The 22,446-nt window shown below is 35.4% G+C and overlaps 1 protein-coding gene across 10 annotated transcripts in view; it reads right to left on the bottom strand.

Moving 5' to 3' along the window:
• Isha (Insulator su(Hw) mRNA adaptor) overlaps positions 1-22,446 on the bottom strand; it is a 116,764-nt gene that overhangs the window by 33,596 nt on the left and 60,722 nt on the right. For 2 of the 10 annotated variants that reach the window (XM_067124613.1, XM_067124610.1), the window contains 9 exons: positions 20,509-20,637; positions 19,836-19,997; positions 19,284-19,640; positions 11,267-11,489; positions 10,751-10,973; positions 10,302-10,478; positions 5,149-5,392; positions 3,427-3,582; positions 2,558-2,750 (listed from right to left, as the gene is read on the bottom strand). In XM_067124613.1, the coding sequence (XP_066980714.1) occupies positions 2,558-2,750; positions 3,427-3,582; positions 5,149-5,392; positions 10,302-10,478; positions 10,751-10,973; positions 11,267-11,489; positions 19,284-19,640; positions 19,836-19,997; positions 20,509-20,637 (1,864 nt within the window). Of the gene's footprint in view, positions 1-2,548; positions 2,751-3,426; positions 3,583-5,148; positions 5,393-10,301; positions 10,479-10,750; positions 10,974-11,266; positions 11,490-19,283; positions 19,641-19,835; positions 19,998-20,508; positions 20,638-22,446 lie in introns of all 10 variants that reach the window. The other 8 variants (XM_067124611.1, XM_067124609.1, XM_067124612.1 and 5 more) reach the window with 7 other exon arrangements.

Below are 22,446 nucleotides of genomic sequence, written 5' to 3'. Positions count from 1 at the left end.
AAACTCTCAGCAAGCTATAATAAAGCATAAGGACACCCTACAAACTACTGGTACAGGGGTTATACTCCTAGAGAATAATCAGTTTTGCAGTATTACCATATCATCAACCACAATCTTAGAAAGGAATTTATATTTAGCCTGTGTCACCAAGACTAAAGCCAATTGGCACAAACATTCTAAAATTTCTTCTTTTTATATTACTTATGATCCCATCATCAACCAAGATTTTTCTTGAAAATAAATTTGCATTCAGCCTATTTTGCCAAGACTAAGAGCCACTTGGCACAGGCTTATTCTGAAATTTCTTCTATTTATACTACTTACAGTATCACTTACAAATGTTTACATGTAAACATTGTATAATGAATTATTGTAGTGGTACAAAATCCAAAAGTATTAGTTATAGATTATACAAAAATTTCTGAAGTACTTCATCTCTTAATAATAGCTGAGGATAATTAAGGACCTGAAGACCAGTAAAACCTTGGGAATTCCAAATATTTCATATACTTTGACAAGCATTTTGATCTAAGCATGTCTGTACAGAATAATGGAAGCAAAATTTTTTTCCAGTTTGTAAAAATGTTTGCAACAAGAAATTTATTTGGTCATCCCTACAATCTACAATCTTAATAACAGTGCTCAGTTTAAGCTTTGGCTGGTTGGTCACGCATCTATTTTAACTCCTCTCGTAATTATAGTTTTTGCCACATCTATATTATGTTATAAAACTTGTGGCAATTATAAAACCACTGTAGTAAAATGTCAAGAATTAGACCTAGAAAGACTTTTGCAAACAGAAGCCTCAACAAAAGGCTTGTGCTACTCAATACTAGTCTTGAGACAGAATCTGCAATGGACTGGATATGCAAAGGACTAAATATGCATTGGAGCTTTTAACTCTATTCCAAGAACGAAAGCAATAGCCTCCCTTATCCTTACACCATAATCTAGTAACTATTCAGAATGAAGTATAAACAAGTGAAGAACTGACTTTGTACCTGAAATTTACATGAACAAAATTAATTTTTTTAAATAATCATTTAATATTTCTTACTGAGTTAATCAACTCAACAAGGACTTGAATCTAAAGTAAATACCCCCTTTGCAATAGATCTTCCTCTTCCTTCTGTAGCAGAATACAAGTTCTACTAAAGACTCCTTGAAGTATGCCTTCACACCCAACTGCTCTCTTTTTTGCTTTTGCGTTCTATTCATTTCCTTCCGTCACTATCTATTCACTAACCTGCTCTAATTTTTATCCTTCAAGGACAAATTCTCCCAATGAGCATTGTAGTCTATATATTACAATGCTACAAAATCTAAGTATTATATAAACTGAATGTTACGATTCTACCAATTCTTTCACGAATTTGTTTCTGAAGCATTTTACGTCGGTCAAAACTGGACAAAATGCCGATCAAAACTGGACAATCATACAAAACATGCCTAATCATCAATATTGTTCTGTATTCTGGTTATTCTTGAACTTGGTCATGTTTGTTATCCATCAAATTCTCAAGGGTCAAATGAGTACGGAATTCTTTTTGAAATGAGGAACCAAAACAATCCAAAAAAATTACTTAATTTACAATTTACAAAGTCAGATATATACGAACATACTGAGTCAGCCCTAAGGCAATCCAGCTTTTCGTATTTATGCTCTAAAAATTATCACTTTAATTATCCACCATGACTGGAATATTGTACAAGCGATTTTTAGCTCACTGGGGAAAACTGCAAACAAAATAACAAGCTATCATAAATACCTACTGAAATATTCCATTTCTTATCATGTCTATATAATCATCACCACCCTTCTCACCAATTACACCTCTCTCACGTTGAAATCCATCTACTTAACTTTTTCCCTAATCTGCACTGAAATCTCCAAGCATGAGTTATTTCACATCCTTATGAAACTATTTACTGACTCAACAATATTGATTAATGACACATTATCCAAACACAACCATATCTCTACTGGAAGTTAGCAATGAGCAGTAAGATAACAACAAATTCTTTTCCAAATTTGTTTTTATGATAAATACTGTCTTGCAAAACAAACTGATATACAATACTTTGTCATGATTGGACTACAAGAGAACAATGGATCTGAATTACAATAGTCTGGTAAAATACATTCTCATTATTCGGGTTAGTAGCAGTAAAAGCTAGAAGAAATTCAGTAGGGACCATTCTTATACCAATGTTTCATCACATGATTGAAATTCCTTACATTATATTCATTAGCTAAGGTCATAAGCACAATTTTTCTATAGTATAATAAATTTTTCAAAATGCCAACTCAAATTATTTGTTAAAAATGATCAATTCCTTTCATGACTTGACTCATCATATGAATACCCAGTCAAATTTAGCAAACAAATTTACAGCTCTCAAAACCAAGGGTTCAAACAATAAAAACTTTATACGTAACAATTTGCTCACATTCAGAGCTACTTAAAATTTCATCATACTAAATCCAGAAAAATGATACAGTGACACTGTAAGAGAAAAGGTGATCTTCCAAGAAAACCAAACATACTTTGATTACCTCTCAACCATTCAGGTACAGTTTCTTCGTCGATCATGCCGCCTTCTTCCAAACTGTCCAGATCGTAACTACTCATCGTGATCAGCTTGTGGTACGGAATGTATGAGCAGCCAACTTCGACCTCCCAATAGTCTTTGAACTCTTTGCCTTTCACACCCTTTCCAGGAGCCCATGCCAGAGTAATAGCTTTGTTCTGATATAATGAAGAAAATAGAAAAACATCTTTCTTATCATTCTAACCAATACCAATGCATGATGACTTAACCAACGTCATCAAAACAAATTCAGTCATTCCTTTGGTACAACAGACTGAATTTTCCTCTTCTCAACAGAAGCAGCTTTCAAATGCTGTAACTTGCTACAGCTGTATTGTCTGCATATATTACTCAAGTAATTAAATTTGGGTCTCATGTTTCTTAGAACTCCCTGCCACAACAGAACTTTAGTTAACAACCAAAAGACATTCCCATCATGAAATACTGTAGGTGTGTTGTTCACAACATTTATTTTTACAAATTTCACTCCTACTAAAGTTCCTGTCATTACCGTGTCCTGTTTGAAAACAATATAGCTTAGTGTTATCACTAATGTAGATTAATGGTTCCCAATAGAAAATGGTTTGGCTTTTACACATTCTTTTAGATATAATCAGACACCAATGACTCATAAATCCATCTAATATAAACAAAATATCATCTAATAACTAAGATCATTAACACCATCAATATAAAGAACATTCATTCACCCGACAATATAAATCTGTTTTACAAAATAATTCAGATAAAGAATCACCTGATGCATATATACTATTCCATAATATGCTGTCAACAATGTATTAAATACATAAAATCAAAAGTAACATAACTTACATGCATTTTATGATTTCTAAGCTTAACAAGAGCTCTTGCAGCATCTTGACGTCTGTTCATGCAGATAAATGCACAACCACGAGGTGGAATTAAATCAATGGACACAATATCACCGTACTCTCCAAAGGTATCAGAGAGTTCCTCTTGATATACAAGCTGAAAGAATAGAGAATTAAACTTATCAGTTCCTCATTGTACACACAGATCATCAATAAAAAAAACTCTTTCTACATATCCACATAACAAACCTACATGATTAAACATTTTCTGCACCCAAAGAGCCACAACTGGCTTTGTGCATCCTTGTCCAATAAAAAAAAAAAAAAAATGAATCATCACAATTCATATGTTGCTCTTGCCTTTAGAGGTTATTTTATAAATGTTTAGTCAGTTCTCAGCACTAATAAATCTTGCACATTTTCTGCTTTTTGGGCTTCCCTATGGTGTCACCCTGTTACTTCTGAATTTACTGAGGCTTTCCTTCTCACCTCATGCCCACACACTCTCTAACTTTCACACATAAATACATTTTCCAACCTCTTGCCAAATCATCTCATATTAATTTTACCACTACACTCATAAATCTATGACTCTTATTGGAAACTGCAACAAATTCTTGTTTACAAGTAATCCAAATGTCACCTTCTACTTTATCCAGGCTAATGGCCTCTTGTTTTTTCCTTTTTTACTTTCTCAATACTAACTTCACAAAAAATGCACCAACTACTCCAAGAGACATAAATGGATCGAAAGACTGAGTTAAAAGGCCATCATAATAAGCCTTTTTCAAACCTTATTGAGTAAAGCGGGTAGCACCTATAATGCAAATAATCTACAAAAGGCTAAATATTCTTTAAAAGCTTTTTATAATCTTAATACTTGGTCCGATGTCCAGGTATGCATGCATTCCTGGTTTTAGTGATTGCAATATTCCTTTCTTATGTATGTGATTTACTGATTTTAATGTGAATAATCCAAGAATAAATGTATTTTCTTATTAATTTACTCCTTACTGCCACCCTCATTTTTCTACTTTCACTAAATTTCCTATATGAATTACTATTTTTATCAATTCTGGCCAAGAAAATCCCCTAAGTGACTAACAAAATCAAATATTGAAAAAGAACATATGATAGTGTTATTATTAAAATATTTTACAAACATCAGGCTCACAGATACACTACAGAAGGCAAAGTAAACTACCATGAACATCCAGGGATGGTAGTGAGATTTTTCTTCTTTCTTCAAGTTGCTGTGGTTCAGCCCATATCACATAGTTTTACATGATAACTTTTATTTTATTTTCTACTTTAATTTCTTTTATCAGTTTACCTTAGACTCTACTGTTTAAATTCAAATTTGATGTCCAGGTCATCTGTTTTGTCATTCTTTAATGTTTTCTTTTTGCTAAGCTTTACTTCTTCCTGTATTGAGATACATTTGATGTTTGATACTGCACTCAAAACTCCACTATACTTTAGCTTTCACTGATTTTCATTTCTCTCTTCTTTATTTTACTCTATCTTGTCAGTACTTCAAAGACCTCTTCCTTTGATGCTGTTGTTAACATTGGATTACCTACATAGATCAGTTCCCTCTCCACACTTCTTATATAACTCCTATGCCCAAATGTTCTAAGCACTGGAAATTTTAATAACATAAGGACAACAAGAGTTTTAAAATAAAAATGATAACCATATAAGTACATAGCAGCTCTCTTACCTTTGACAAGTGTCCCACCCACAGGGTGGTTGAACATACACTGAGAAATTCCTGTTTGATCGGTGGCAATCCCCTTTTTCGTCTTTCTTCCTCCTTCTCGCGCTCTTTTTCCCTTGCACGTTCCTTTTCGGGATCCAGCTTTTCTTTTTCACGTTCTCTCTTCCTCTCTTTATGACTATCCCGGTCTCTGTCACGGTCTCTTCTGTCACGGTCTCTATCTCTGTCTCTGTCTCTGGACCGAGATCTGTTCAAATACAAAGATAAGACTCTGTGATCACACAAATTATGCTCAAAACATTCACAAATTTCTATAAAAACTCATTATAAAAAGGAGGATATTAACTGGAGGTTCAGTAGCAATAGCAAAAGCATATGATCATATGTTTAACAAAGCCTTCAGCCATTTGAATGTAAGCAGTCACCTTCCCCTTATACATACGTTTATAATAACTCAATTTCATGAAGTTGGAATTTCAGTACAGCATATTTATAAACTTTGCAAGATTACAAGCTCTAGAACATTTTCAATAAATACTACAAAAAAAAAGAACTATAAGGCAGCATCAAAACTATTCTGAACAAAACAGAAACTGGAAACATTTTAGGGTTACAAAACCACAGAGAGCACAGAGGTAGGTCCACAATCACTTGTTGATAAAAAAAATGAATGAAAGAAATCTGAATAAGATAAAACTGTAATTATCCTCTGAACTTACTTGTATTGTGAATTACATTCTAGAATGCCCTTATGTATAGAACTTTTAATAAAACTTAGTGACTTTTAATCTTGCTTTTAACTGCAATACTGAAATCCATTGTTTACTGAAATTATGATCATGAACATATTTTTTCTTAAACAATCATATAGAACCATTATGTCCAAGTATCCCTGACAAGTATTCAGATGTACTGCAATCAAAGATGTGCTTATAACCCACTGGTAGGTAGGGCAGTCAGGTATCTTCACATACTGTTTGAAGCAAGGCTGGCTACATTGTCTACTTTTGTGAGGATGTCCAAGAACCCTATGACTGTTTAACGTCCTCCATACACCTGACCTAGTGCAGTGATATCAAATGCTGTCTACTAACTTCAGACGCTCACCACTATGTTTGACTCCCCTTCACCATTTCAATTCATAACTGTATATAAGTTTTTTGATGAAGTTATCTTTGGACACAAGCAGTCTTTGTTAGGACTAATAACTTGGTTAAAAGAAATATTGAATTCTACCTCCGAGTAAGAGATATGTTCAGAAGTTATATGAAATAGATTAGCCTAAAAGTTAAAAGGGGAAAAGACTTTTTTCCTACAGCCAATCCCAATACTCATGACTGATTGGTTTACAGTTATCTGGCTTCTTGACAACTAAGGTCATTGATAGATATTATTTCTTGAGAATGACAGGTCACTGACTGATATTTTCTTGAGGATGACAAGACTATAAAAAAATTTACATCTACAGCTTTTGCATAAGACCTGCTTCTGATATAAATCTAAATTTGCCACTGGCACTGTAAACAACCACCTTTCCCATGGTCTTTGGCTAGAATTTACCAGCCGAATTTGTAGGTATGGTGCCAGAGGTTGGTAAACTGACTGGTCAGTCAGTATCTACTAGGCCATCTTTTAAGATTTCCTTCATACACAAAAGTGCCAGAGCTGTTTCATGGAAGATGAGTACAGTTGGCATGGCCACATCCACTGTCTGGAACAAGCACACAATCTTGGAGGGTTGGGGATTTACAATATAATTCCTCAGTGTGCAATCAGTTCACCACAACCACCATGGGAACATGTTTGATTTGGTAGCATCATCCGATGTGTCTTGATAGGTGACTATACCAACAATCAGTGGAAATGGACCAAGATCAATGTTTGTTACAATCCTTGGAAGTCTCTCTTGAAGAATACTCTACCTCTGAGGTGTGTGAACTAAAGCCTGGGCCTCTACTGTAGGAGAGGTTACAAGGGATCCATACAGATGATAACCAGAAGCAACAGAATAGCTGGTACTTTCAATGCAGCAGTCACAGCAGTAACATACAGCAATATTCTATCATCAGGGTGGTCTAACACTGGAGGCCCTGCCATAGCAACTGAAGACATACGAGGCGATGATATCACCAAAATGATGCAGCACATGAAGATGGAGCATCACAAAAACTGTAAAGCATAAGCAGTGGAAAAGGAAGCACAAGACACTGTTGATAAAGGAAATTGGTGCAACATAAACAGTACACCAGACAGGCACAAAAAAATACATCCAGAGCAGTAGTAGCAGCCATTGATGCAGTAAGTGCAATGACAAAATGTGGCATCACTGCTCCAATTATCAGTGCAGTAGGCAGACCAGGCAATACCAGACTAGTAAATTACATAGAGAAAGCATTAATAGGAAGACCAGCAGCTCAAGAGACATACCAGCAATAATCTAGTGAAGATGACCAGACATTGAGGCAAAGCAATTGGTATGCAAGGAACAGTTCACTCACTAGGCAGAGTGGGCAACCAAGAAGGTAAAGGAGCAGCCAATGCTGCTAGTGCTCAGGAAGTGAGCAAGGAGCCAGGTGAGTGGGTAGGCTGAAGAATGGGTGGCAGGACATCGCCTAAAGTCTGATGATCTTTAACCTTGAGGGAGATCCAAGATCCAGACCAACAAACAAGAACAAAGTTTCCAATGCAAGCAAATAAATATTTTACTATCAAAATGCTGGTGGTTCCTAGCCTGTACATCTTTCTACTCTTGTAACAAACCTATTGGTAAGTGGAAGCCAATCCTAACAAACACTACAGAGAAGATAGGGTAAGCAGAGCTGGCCTTAACAGGTAGAACACACCAGGTAAGCGTTACTCCGCAATAAGGACATGAAAAATGACAGGCACATTTCATGAGATACAACACAAAACCTGACATCATGAGATACAACACAAAACCTGACATCAGCAGCCAACACTAATACTGTGCAAATAAAATTCCCATGTACATGAAGCAAACCTGACATCAGCAGCCAACACCAATACTGTGCAAATAAAATACCCATATACATGAAGCAGAGATAAATTATTATTTAGTAGCTTAGCCAGACCACTAACCTAATTCATTTAATTTTCACAGGGCTGGCCCAAAAGAACTGTAAACAAACTTTTAACACTGCCAATTAAAGATCAAAGAAGAACATATAATTGACATTTGGCAAAGAAAGAAATAAAATGGGGGGGTTATCTACTTACTGATGGGTCATGGGCATGCATATATTGAGCTGCTATTAGCAATTTATTTACATTTTTTTTTTTTTGTGTCTGCAACACATCAGAGTACAAGTGTCAGGGAACATTTTGAAACTTGAATGGTGAGCTTAATACAAAAAAATTTTATTTCCTTTGTATTTTTCACTACAATAGATTTTAAAACTTTTTAAAATTTTCAACTTATCATTTCACCCATTTCAACCCCACCCCCACATTTTACTTAAGCCAGCAGTATAGAATACATTGTACACCAATCATTCAAGTAAATTAAATATCTGAAAGACAAACAATAAATACAGGCAAAGCTAATCTTCTTCATTAAGGACTCCAACAATAGCGTGATTTGACATCTTGATGTCAGGTCCTATAAGATGTATTGAAATGACATCAACCATTACCTTGACACCCAGAAAAAGGCCTTATATTCCTCCAGGTAATCTGGATGTACAAGGGCCCCTTTTACCACCCATTACAGCCAGATGCATACCCAAAAAGCTGTGTTGCCAGGGAATCCCCTTTGGGCTGCCTGTTTGCCAACTTTTATGTGGGAGAGCATTTTCTCCGTGACACATGACCCAACCACATAAAGCAGAAGCATGGATGATACCTTTACCAAGGGGGAAACAGAGGTGATACCAAGATGAGACAAGCATTCACAGAGAAAAATGTTGATGGGAAGCTTATATTTCTTTTTCCTCATTTGCCAAAATGAAAAATGTTTGGGATGGGGTTAAGTATGAAGAAAACAAAATTCGGCCTCTGCCTCAATAACCATCCGTTAAGGGCAAAACAGACTGATGAGGAAAGGTACACCCAGCCATACCAGCCATAAAACAGTATGGCCACCCTATTTATTATTAACATTATTTTCATTATTGTTGTTCTTAATAAAAAAACAAAATTAAGGATAATCCTAAAATTAATTTTAAGTTATGCAATGAAGTTTTGCATCAATCATCAATGAATGGCAAAAATAAATACTGAAGACTAACAAAAATTTTGTTTTGGAGTTTATTTCCAAGACTATATTCACTGCTGGTTGAAGACTGGACAGTCACATAAAATATACTCCAACTAAAAGTATTGTTCTGCATTCTGAGAATGCATAACATCACTTTGAACGTAAGCTGCAAGTAGCTTTAGTAATGTCTACAGTGCCACACAAGGCACACTATAAGGGAACCGAACATGAAACTGTTACACAAGATAAATTTTGAAACTTGTTTCAAAACTATGCTTCTCAATCTCAATCCCACAAACACTCGCCACTCTGATAATCATGGCAAAAGATATACAACACTGAAACTCAACTGTGGTCTTTAGACAGACAGGGTAAGAACATATGTGGTTCTGGAAAAGTAAAACCATAAAGAACATAAGAGAACTTCTACAAAAGCTATGATGTATTTCCATCTGGCAGGATTCCTAAATGCCAAACCTTTCTCAATGGTAATTCCAATTAAATCCAAAAAATATATTTCACCTCTCATTTGCTATGGAATATTACATTGACCTCCCTCAACATTTACCCATGATGTGCACTAAATGACTGGCTAGTCAAATGTCAGACAAGCCTGGTAATTTGCATCAGTATTAATCATGTCCACCACAATAAAAATACCTTCCGGTTGGGGGGGGGGACTGAGAGCATTTTTTTTTTTACTTCAATGTTCCATAGGATAATTTCTTGTTTGTTTTCATTAACACTCTTGCCCAAAACTAACTTTTGCCTTTTCTGAGCCCAGGCCTTCTGAGAAGTGAGCAAAGAACCTTCATTTATATTTTGTTTAGTCATATGACTATTCAACACCCTAGCTCACATGATGCTAGCAATTGAGGAGAATTAACACACAACATTTAATATGTAAGCATGCAGACAAGACAAGCCCATAACAGCTGACCTCCTCCTCCTTGACCTAGAACTTGACCTGCGACCTCTTGACCGAGACCTTGACCTTCTGTGCCTTGATTTTGATCTGGAGCGAGATCGTGACCTGCTTGTCCTTCGCTTCCGCCTGGAACGACTCCTCGACCGAGACCGACTTCTGTGTCTGTTCATATCTCGGTCCTCATGAATCCTGAGGAAATACATACAGACCATCCTTTAGTTCAAAACCTTTATAATAAATACAAATGCAGTTCAGCGGAAAGAAATACATGCACTATTCAAGATTATTCCAAGTCACAATAAATACTTATTTACCAATATGCAGTACACACTGTATATCCAAAAAAAAAAAAAAAAAAAAAAAAAAGATTGGATAAAGCATATCAGAGTCTTACAAGCCTAAAAGTATCCATGGACAAGAATTCAAATTAAATACAATTAAATACAATATATACTACTTACACTTCTTTAACATCGTCACTGTCCTCAGAATGTTCTCCATCTTCAAGGGGACTTTTAGGCTTCTCTGGAGGGAGATGCACATTGGAATATTCTATACTGGGAGGCGGAACAGCCATGGGAGCTGGAGGAATAGCCCCCATAAATGGACCCTGGGGAAGATACCCTGGAGGTGGCTGGGAGGTATCTACAGGCAAGAAAGGCAATGACCTCCCATCATAATCACCTGTGAAATGAAACCAGATATATCAACAGAAAACCCAGGACAAGATAAATTATTTTTACTTGGTGTTGACATGAAACCCTACAACAAAACTGCACTCATTAACAATATACAAAAAGCATAAAATATGAACTCTCTCTCTATACCGACCTAACACACAGAAGAAAGCATACCAGGGGACCTACTTCTCATCTATAAACACATTATTGATTATGGTTCTGTACATGAAAAAACTTCCTATTATAAAAAAATTACACAACTTAAACACTAAACCAATGCAAGGTGAGTTATCCCACCTGTGGATGTGATTCCTGGAATGACTTGTGACTTTACTTCTTCTGGCACTGGTGGAACCATGCTGGCTGCGGCTGCAGCTGCTGCAGCAGCTGCCATGCCTGCCCCATCATCTTGTGGTGGTTGTTTCATAAGTATTTGTTGGATTTGTTGAATCAATCCAGGATCCAGATTTGTGACAGCTGCTGTCATTACCTGGCTGGAAACACTTGTAACAGGTACAGGCTGTAGAAGAAATAAAAAAGGATGACATTAAGTACCACTTAATGCGTAATTAAAATATGACTCAACCCATCTTCACACACAAGGTATAAACTGATCAGTCATCATACCCAAGGACAGTTAAACATGAAAAGATACACTAGAACAGGAGATGACACTAATATGCAGTTACACATTGGCCAAGGCTGACTTGATGGTAAATGTTACCTGCCACCTCATGCAAGACATACAGAAACTATAGCTGGCTACAAAATCAAACACTACTTATTTCATTGCCATGAGCATCAAAATACAACCAACATCTTGAGGCTTTACAAAAGTTAAATATTAATTACATACGTCACAGCAATTAGCTGTGGTAAGCACCTAAACATAAGTGGGTTGAGATCAAATGCAAAAAAAAACTGTTTTGCATTTGACAAACATTTACTAATATGCCACTCTTGTCCACGTACATTACCTTCTATCAATATCATCAATCACACTGACATGTTAAGTCTCCAACTTAAAACAGAAGTTCTCTCAACTTTTATGCAGCTACTGCATGTATGGGGGTACTTTTGAATGTTTTTTTGCAAATTCCCTTTGGCATGTTGATAAATTACTTTTGCTATTCATTTCTCTGTTACCTTTACCTCCTACCTAGCTGATTCATTAGGGAAAAATCTTGTGCAATTGCAATACAGCTTGAGATGTTTCAGTGTTCCGGTTAATCTACTTGATCGCAATCATCTACCATTTTCTGGGCACCATCCGACTTCTTCTTAACCTACTAATAGGTACTTCCTGGATGGACTGCTCATCAACCTTTCATATGGCAAAAAATTTCAAACCTCTCTCATTTCTATACACCAAATCTACCAACTTTTATATGAAACATGATGTTACCAACACCCCATAACCTTTTCAAGCCACCATGTCACCGTAACATAGATAAGCACAGACCTCTTAAATAACACATTTAATATTTCAGGTTGTTGCTAAAGTTTTGCCCTATATTGTCCCCTCAACAGTAACTTCCAACAATCCATTATGTCCACTAAATAGCAAGGTTCTTCTTTCTTTAGTGTCTACCCCTACACATTAAAGTGATCCTGCCCCTTCATCTGTTTACCGCTGACAAATCTCTTCATTCAATGCAAACAAGTTGGTCCATTTACAATTAACAGTTATCAGCTTCTTCTAGTACCATCACTCAAGTTGTATAAGCAACACTACCTTTCTGACATCATCAACAAAGCCATTTTATACACTGGATTTTCTTCTACTTCTTTCCTATCACCACAAGCTTGGCTTTGCTCATGTTGATTTTCATACCTATCTTTTCTTTAGAATTACTTTTGTTAACCATCCTTGACCTCTAATAACAACTTGCGTAAGATCAAGTCATCTGTGTATAGCTGTTTTTGCAATCATTCTGTTTCACCTTTGGATAAATCAATAAAGGACCTCTAAATCTTGTAAGACACCACCACCTGCCACCTACAGCACCTCATATTCTAAGGATATTTATGCTACAGCCTTGAATTTACATCTTATGTTATAAACTACCATGACTTTCCAGTACCCTCTACCTCAAAGCATTTATGTCTCCCTCATTTCATTTTTGTTTCTCCTATCACATGTGCCTATCTTACATATGCCTGCATATTTACCTGCTTTTCAGTTTTGATAACCACTAGTTCAACAGACACCATACTCTCGCAGAGGTCTATTCAGGGACACCACTGCTGAAATTCCCAAAGCTATTTCTCAAGCAGAATTCTTCCCCCTGGCAACTTCTTAACCCTTTGACCAGTAAAGGCAAATCAGTCTAGTGCATTGTCTAGAGAAGCATTGATTACCTTTTACTCTTCTAATCCCATAAGGGGGTCACCCTTCAAAATTATTTTAAGATTGAGACTATGCAAGAACGAGATGTGATAAAAAATAATGCCATACTGGTTCAGGAATCCAATACTATCCAGGTCAATAGGGCCTAAGCATCACGTCTAGCCATAAAAGGATCTCATTCTCCCATTGCAATACACTGGGGATGACCAAACATGATTTAAACAATGTGGGATTCTTCTTGCCCACTGTAGAGCGGTTATGAGACTAAGGATCTCTTATGGAGGCAAATAAGAAATACCACCTATGTCAACCAAAGTTACACTTTCCGTACGACCCTTAAATACCCTTGGAAACAAATTACAATATTCCCCATTTGTTTTTTCTGTATAAACTTGTAAAATTTTAGTCAACTTAGTTGAGAATACATACTGTTCTTACCCTTGATAAAATTACAGTAAAAAAATTCTTGTCCAATCTCTTAAAATTCATATTAATTAATCTGATGCCCCAAGTCTGCATTTATTCTGTAAATGAATACAGCACAATGGCTGATAATTTGAAAAAAGTAAGACACAGTCAAGCCCCTATATCCTCGTCTGAAGTCTGAATTTCTCGGACCTAATACCCTAATATCAGATTCGATTTTTGATGGTTATTTTCACCATGATATCCATCTAATTAAACAGTCTTAGCATTCAATATGCAAAAATGCATGAAAAAACCCTTACTTTTTGCATATTTCTAATGGACTAAGTTATTATAATTATCAAATGTGGTGGACTTCCTTGCCATGAAATCAAATTAAAAATTTTTCTCAATCCTTCCTCTAACACCCCCATTTTTTATTTATATGGTATGCATTCTCGGTCTCCCCTCTGATGCGTTACGATTCTATTTCAATTCCACAACTTTTTCCGCTTTGCCCTTGACATCCACCTTTTTGCCTACTATACCTTTCAATCCTATTCATACCTGCCCTTGGCCAAGCTTAAATGCTCTACTTTTCATTTGCCCTTCTTCCTCTCACTCTATTTATATTAGGGTTTTATCCATTTCTAAAATATTGTTTCCATTTCTATAAAATTCCATTCACCTAACTTTCAAAACCCATTAGCCTGGCCATGAAACATTCTTAAAGTTTCTGATTTTGGCACCCATCTCATTCCTGCATTCATGCATGCAGTCACATTAACATAAAAAAAAACCTTCTGAACACTTATATGAACAGTCATACCAGTTCTACAGTGCTTCTAGAGGTATCCAAGAAAGTTAAGTTTAGTTAACAGGCCTCACTAATTAACTGAAAGGTATAAACCAAATATTGTTCTAACAAAAATGTCTTATCTAAGTTTGACAAGCTTCATGCTTGCATTAAAACCCTAAGGTGCATAAGTTTCCAGGTCTATGATTTGAAAAACCATATGAATTTCACAATGGAAATGTCCATGAAAGTCATGTAACATCTCTGAAGATAGTTGGGTGCTGTTAATTCATTTGTTTACTTGACTTTTGATTGTTTAAAATTCTGTTGTACAATAAAGTTGTTAGTGCCTCAATATAATTTCCCCTCCTAGCCTACACATTTCTATTGCCTTGTTAACGTCATTCTCTTCCATTTTCTTTCAAAAAATGGTCTGTAATTCACAGAGTTTCATAATTTTAGAACTCCTCTTCCCTACCTTTCCCAAACAGCATTACCATCACAAAACAACCACACCTAGCAGTAGTAACAATTACAGCCAGATGCTGGGAACAAGCTATCAAGATTGCTCCAATACCCAAACCAAATTCACAACTAACACAGGAATGAACTAGTCAGTGAAACAGCTTAGTCCTTCTTGTGTAGCTGATACAGACAACAGCAAATCCAACAGCTCATGCCAAACACTGCAAATTCTATGTGCATTTTCAACATCACTTCCTGTCTATATGCAGTATAGGTCTTTGCCATCCAACCACACTGACCCAAATTGTAATTTTGCTTATATAAAAAATTTATTTCCCTCCTCTGTAAGCTTCTAGCTCTTTGGAACCCTGGGCTTTCCCAAATATTTCAAATATCTTACAAGGTAAACAGTAATTTCCCATAAATTCCCTGTAATGGAGATATGCCATGTTTAAAAATCATGTACAATAACACTAAAGCATTATTAAAAAGTTGACAATAATGTTCTTATAATAAGTATTATTAAAAAGTTGACAGTAATGATCTTTTACTAAATTTGCAACCATGACTGCCTTCAAAGTTTCATCACAAAATTAAGTAAAATTCGATTTGAGATATCTCAAGGGCAATATAAAAAATGCAACATGCAATACTTCCATACCCACAACTAGAAGTTCCATAAGCTTTTCAGATTAGAATTAGTTATCACATTATAAATTTTTACAAACACTGTAGTCTACTTTTGCATACATAAATACACATAAATATATTTGCATCAAAATGGCTTAATTTCAAAAATACAAATCCTGTATCATTCAAGAAAAAGACAAACGGCATGTTATAACCTACATTAAATACTTGGATTTTTAATGCAAAACAGCATTACAAAATTCTTGCATTAGAATACTTCAACAAAAGTATAAATACATTTTATAAGCTGCAGATTTTAACACTCCATTAGCCTCAGATATAGCATATGAAGTGACATTAAATTTCCCAAGTGAATACCTTTCATATATAGTGACACTTTTGATTACCGTTTAATCTTGTAATAATTCTGTACTAAATCTAACTATTTTCTAAAAAAAAAAAAAAACTCTTCCCTTTAGAAGAAAACCAACAAGTAATTCAACTAATGGACAAACAGAATAAAAAAAGTTAAATAAAATTAAAGTGCACTGGTGAGGCTGTAAAGTGGCAATATCAGGTTACACAAAATACTGTAAAGGTAACTATGGAAAGGCATATTTGCCTGCCGAGGGCATTTCTTATGTGAGAGTAACAAGTGAAAAGTATGACTACTTATCATGGAATGATATCCTGAAAATGTGTAACATGCATCTTACAACGAATTTTTTTACAGAAAAAACTTTTACATTTGACATCATGGTTTGGCCTTGATTTTTTTTTTTCAAAAACAGTTTTGTGATGTAAAAAAAAATAATTCCAAAAAACTTCTTAAAAATATTTTCAAATGTTTCAAAAAAGGAGAAATTTATTTAATGATGAAAACGAGCCTAGAGCTTTAATCTTAAAAAAGTTAGCTTTTAAAAAGGATAAATTTCAATGATGAAAAGGACACTAAAGCTTCAAGGACAAAAAAGATGAAAATGCCTACTATAAACTTTCAGTAGTACTATCATCCAGCACAAGTATCCTTTAATATGGTTACCCACATTACTGAACAAATGAAAAAACAGAAGAAAAATTGCTACAAGAGATCATTTGCATCCATTTAACAAAATGGAAACCCAGCTTTCAAATCCTATTTTCTTAAAAAACAAATAACTATCACTGGTTTCCTCAATAAAATGCTAAAAAAAAAAAAAAATGCTCATTCAAATACAGGCATAGAACTAAAGCTCTGATCACTAATGACAAAAACGAAAATGAAAAATTTTAAGTCACCAGAAGGTAAAATCTTTCAATCTAGAAAAGTTACAACTGCCAAAAATGCTAGCTTGGCCTGGATATCATTATTAGCTGAATGGTTACGCAAATCATAGAACAGAATGTCTTAGCTCTTACTGGGACTGCCAGAGGGTTTGCTCTTTAAAATTAGACCCTATTTAGAGAATTCCAACTCTTAAAATTTAATGCCAAGGAAACCTAAAGATAAATTGTTTCATTGATAGCACTACCTTACATTCTCAGCATTAAGGAATTAGATTATGCGAGTTATTCAACAAATACCCTTAGAGCACATGAAAATTCATTACAAAAATTATTCTATGAAGTCTTCTATTTACTAAATGGTGGGTTTTGGGTACATGAACAATTACCAAAAAGTGTGACTTTGGCTGCTTGTTAGTAACTTTACTTCCACTGAAGCTTATGTAAGCTGGGATGCAAACTACTTCAACATTTATCCAACCTTTTTAAAATTTACAGAATAATAACATAATTTGTATCACAAAAGATTTTTAGGACAATTTTGATGGGCCTTCACATATCATCTCTCACATTACTTAATTTCTATTGTACAGCATGTTAACTGCTGACAATATCTGCTGTGAAAACTAAAGCTTCTTCACTAAGAGAACAGATTTACTTTATTAAGGAAAATAGTAACAAATCCTATAAACAGAAAGATATTTAAAGATACTGTATCTGTATAGACTGCTAGGTGTTATGTGACCCTTTCCATTTTCTATTGTGAATTGTTGAGATACTCCCGAGGAGTATGCGCAACATTCTGTCTAGTACAAGTGTGTAAGTTTGGACCCCAATTAACCAAAGTGGATGAGAAGTTCTAGTAACAAAGGAAATCTAACTGTTGTATTTATATATTTATTAAGGCCTGCTTCAAGCAGGAAGGATTTATCTGGTTAAATAACATTTCAGTTGAAATCAATTATCATTTCTGTTCTAATGTAGAGGCAGACAATGGTTTTTCATTAAATGCTTTCCTTTTGTGTAGATTTAATGGGAAACTTGTAAAACACCACTGCATATCCTCAGATCTCAGTGCCAAATGCAATATTAGCACTTTAAACCAAGATGTAGAGCAATAAAAATTATATACCATATTCCTATCACCTAGGAAAAAGAAGAGGTAGGACATTCACGTTACCTACAGGTCATTTCATACTTGACTGTGAAGCAGGTACTGAGAGAGTTAACCAGAATAAAAAAATAAAAATTTCAATGGCCTGGCTGAAGCAGAAAGAGACTGCTAAAGGTGAATAATAAATATCTCATCAGATGGCAGGGAGACCTACGATGCCTGTACAAGGCCTCCTCTACTCTGGGCTATAAGAATACCTCAGCACTGACAAAGAATATATTTCAAAAATGTGTGACTATATAATACTAAGAAAATGTGTGCCTATATAATACTAAGCTTCAAGGCCAACTGTTGGGGGAAGATCATATAAAAAATGAAGAAGTAGAGAAGTAAGCTGGAAAATAGATAAAGGCCTTACAGACTGAGATGATAGAAGGCCGAAGAAATTGTGGAATAAGGGCACAGATAAGGTCACAGACCAGATGGTAATTCTGGCAGAAACTCCAGAAACAAAAAGACGGGAGATCTCAACATCTAGCCCAACAAAGGGAAAAAGCTGACAATATTAAATTATGAAAATGATTTCTATGGTGGCAGCAGAGTTGTCCATTACACCTGAAGTTGTTTGGAACAGTTCTTATTAAATTTAAACCGTCTTTACAATATAAGCTAAGTTTACCAAAAATAACAGCTAAATGCATAATAGTAAGGTTAACTGGCTATCATGTACTCTCAATTTTAGGTGGCTATCTTATTTCTGTTTTGAGCCAATATCCTTCATAGAACATATATCAGCTTTGGTTTCTCCACAGGGAACTATAAAAATTATAGCATAGTCCAACTATTCCTAGCAATTTGATCTAAGGAAAAGTTATTACTATTGCTTAGCAATTTAACATTGTCAACTTTTTATTTTCTTACTCATCCACATAGCCTTGACAGGAACTACAACTCAATGTGTTTTAAAACACATTACATTTTACTTCTATACTGGTCAAGTGAATGTCCTATACACTTTCTTTCTATGTAATATAGTTTAACTAGACCACGAATCAACTAAAAAAATTTGGTGCTTTGGAAAAATGTGTGTATTGCTTTCTAATATCCTTCATAATTAAAATTAAGAGTGCACCAATGCTAACTTTCTTGGTAAAACTGATTATGAACTACTACTGGATAAAACAGTACCTAAAACATATTGTGTACCAGCTAACAAAAAGAAATATTGCAGTCAAAATTCAAAGGAATGGGTGCAATAGGTTTCAAAATAAGGTAGGACAGGACTAACTACCTGTTGGTTCACTAAAGGTACGAGTTTGGACTCATCATCCACCTGCTGAGGCAAACTAGCAGCCGAGTTGTTCAACTGCCCATCGACTCTTCCCTCACTTCTTGGGCCCATGCCACTCCCTACACTGCCGCCACCTCCTCCACCACCACCGCCACCTGATGTAGGGGTGGGTTGTTGTTGCTGTTCTTGAACAAGGTGTTGCTGGGCTTTTGCTTTGGATGCTTTCTGAGCTATCTGGGCTCCCACCTCCCTCTGAATAGCACTGTTTGGGTCAGCCAGGTCGAACAGTGGCTGAATTATATCTTCGGCAAAAACCTGATTTCGCTGCCATAAGTTCAACACACGTATTACTTTACTCTGGAAAGTTACAAAGACCGTAAGAATTCTTTAAATAAGGTACCTGGTTTGTAGCATATTCTAAAAAAAAATACTAAACCTTCAATATATTACACACTTTCATGTTTTTTCTAATACAGTGCAGTAGTTTGGGCTATACTTAGAGAATTAAATTTTCAACCCAATAAAAAAAACAGTAATCACTATCTGACTAACCTTGTCCTCCTGTGGGCACTTAAAAAGGTAAAAGAAAGTAACACGTATGTTTTTGGCAAATCTAGGAGCAAAAACGTCTTTTTCTATGCCAAACTGGTGTCTGCTTTGCCGTACTATACTATCTATTACGTATAAACCTGGGATCTTGTACTCTGTTTTGCACTGCAAAGAAAAAATTCACATTACTATATATCTCTATAACCCTGAGTTAAAACTCTAGGTATCAATAGGAATGGTCCCAAATATTTGTTTCACAACAAACATTACTTGAGCATTAAGATGAAAAAAAAAAAAAAAAGTAAGGAGAATCAGTGAAAGTAACTAAGTCTTTATTTCCATGCAAGGCAGGCACACAGCCACCTCCCAAAATGTACAACAAAAAATAGTTTAAACACAACAGACAAAATCAAGAATTACTGTACTGTAATGTTTGGCAATGAGGTTTATATAAATACCTATGCATAATGCTGGGCAAAAAAAAAAAAAAAAAAAATCTTTATCATTTCTAAACTAAAAAGCCTAACCTGGGTGGGCAAGTGAGTAGCTATCTGGGAAGCAGATTCCAACCATAGTAACCTTGCTTCATACTTAACATACGTCATAATAGAGCTTGCTTCATACTTAACATACGTCACAATAGAGCTTAAGCTATAATAAGCAATACCATACATACCTTCTGTATAAACTTTTCGACACTCTGAACAACATGCTTATAAAACTTGATTGCTCTTATTGCACCTTTTGTAATGGCCGTCATTTTTGCTTTGGAGATTGGAGGCTTGCACTCGTAGAGCCCCGCAAGCTGTAACAATAAAATAAGTAAGAATATTATTACGGTACTTCCGAAGTACAATAAATTGCACCACTCATCTATACACATTCTAGAATAAATATGGGAAGTTAACCAACATACATATTACGGGGCAAATACATTTTATTGAGATTGATTTCAAGACATTTTATTAAATAGTAAAATTCTTATATTGCAAACATAAGACAACTAAAAATTTTTCTTTGCCATACAAACCTACTTTCATTTATACAGATACTGTATCTTTGGCAAAACATTAGGTGAGGTATGGGGGTTACTGCCCACTCATCTGACTTTCAACCCCACTTATCCTTCAGCAAACAGGGACTAAAGTGAGAATGGGTACATCACTTTTTTTTTTCTCTATTTTTGCATAATCATTATTTTAACCATTTCCTCTAACAGATTCAAACTTATTCTCTCTCTCTCTCTCGTTGCATGCCATACTATATTTATATATTTCATACGCTCTCTCTCTCTCTTGTTGCATGCCATACTATATTTATGTATTTCATACGCTCTCTCTCTCTCTCTCTCGTTGCATGCCATACTATATTTATGTATTTCATACGTCATTTTCATCAAGTAATGACAGTTATAATGAGTATTCTCTGATGTACAAATTGCCAAGGATTTTGGTTTTAAGACCGAGAAAAGATTGAAAATGAATGCTAATTCCAAAACCTATACAATAAGACTGATGAATATACTCAATGGTGAATAGCTAAGTGATTTACTTCAGTACAGTGATTACTACGTGAATCAATAAGAATGATGAATTTACTCAATGGTGAATAGGCTAAATTATTTACTTCAGTAGTGATTACTCCACGATTAATCAATGTTTATGATTATTAGTAATATTTGTAATTCATCATGTTTTCATAATAATAAGTTTCCACTGTACCAAATGACAAGCAATTACTGTATAGCGCTTGCAGCAGTCAGGTCTGTAACCCTAAGCATGTGAAATGTGCAAGAACTGGTCTTGGTCTCACTGACGTTTATACTGCGTAGTTGTTTTCAATGTTTCATTTCCTCATGGAACTCCTCTGCTTCAGCCTTTGTCTGCAACTGCCACACTAATTTGGGAACTTCCAAACCAGGGAGGTCAAAAGCTGTATACCTGTACTAACCATTCAAATCCAATGAGTTAAGCTTTGGATGAACCACCAGAGAATGTTAGATTCCCTTCTGATAATGAGACTTCTATCCTCCTGACTGTTACTGAAGGTCTCCTTCTCTTCCTACCACAGCTGATTAAGGAAATGACTGACATACCAAAATTTCCACTACTCGTGATATCAACAGGACATATTCCATCCGTGTTCCATTCCGCATCCACAGGGGACTTGTCTAATGAGATATTGGGAATGGCTGGAAATAAGAGTGGCCCTGCAGGTCATTCAACCTTGGAAGAAGGTTATTCCTGCTATTTCTGGAGTCAAGTCCTGTAACATGTCCCTGGCTTTGTGGTTCAACCTGTTCTGCTGTTTGTTAATAGTGTACTTCTGCCTATTCACCTCGAGAATGAGGAAGCCCCGTATCCGTGCCCTTTAGGAGCCATGAGGATTTATCCTATGATGGCCAAGACTTTTCAAAGGGAGGGTCATAATTTATAAACACATCTTTTTAGGGCAGATAAGATATTTTGAAGGTTTATGGAAGCATTTCTGGTACAAAAGCATCCATTTTGACCTCCCTGGCTTTCAGATCTCTTTAAATTGGTGCAATCTTCTTTGTTTAAACTTTTTTAAAACTTTTAAATTATTCAAGGTCATTCTCAAGTTGCTGCCCATT

Source organism: Macrobrachium rosenbergii, chromosome 22, assembly GCF_040412425.1.
Source record: "Macrobrachium rosenbergii isolate ZJJX-2024 chromosome 22, ASM4041242v1, whole genome shotgun sequence".
NCBI lineage: Eukaryota > Metazoa > Arthropoda > Malacostraca > Decapoda > Palaemonidae > Macrobrachium > Macrobrachium rosenbergii.
This window is presented reverse-complemented; position numbering and strand designations above follow the sequence as displayed.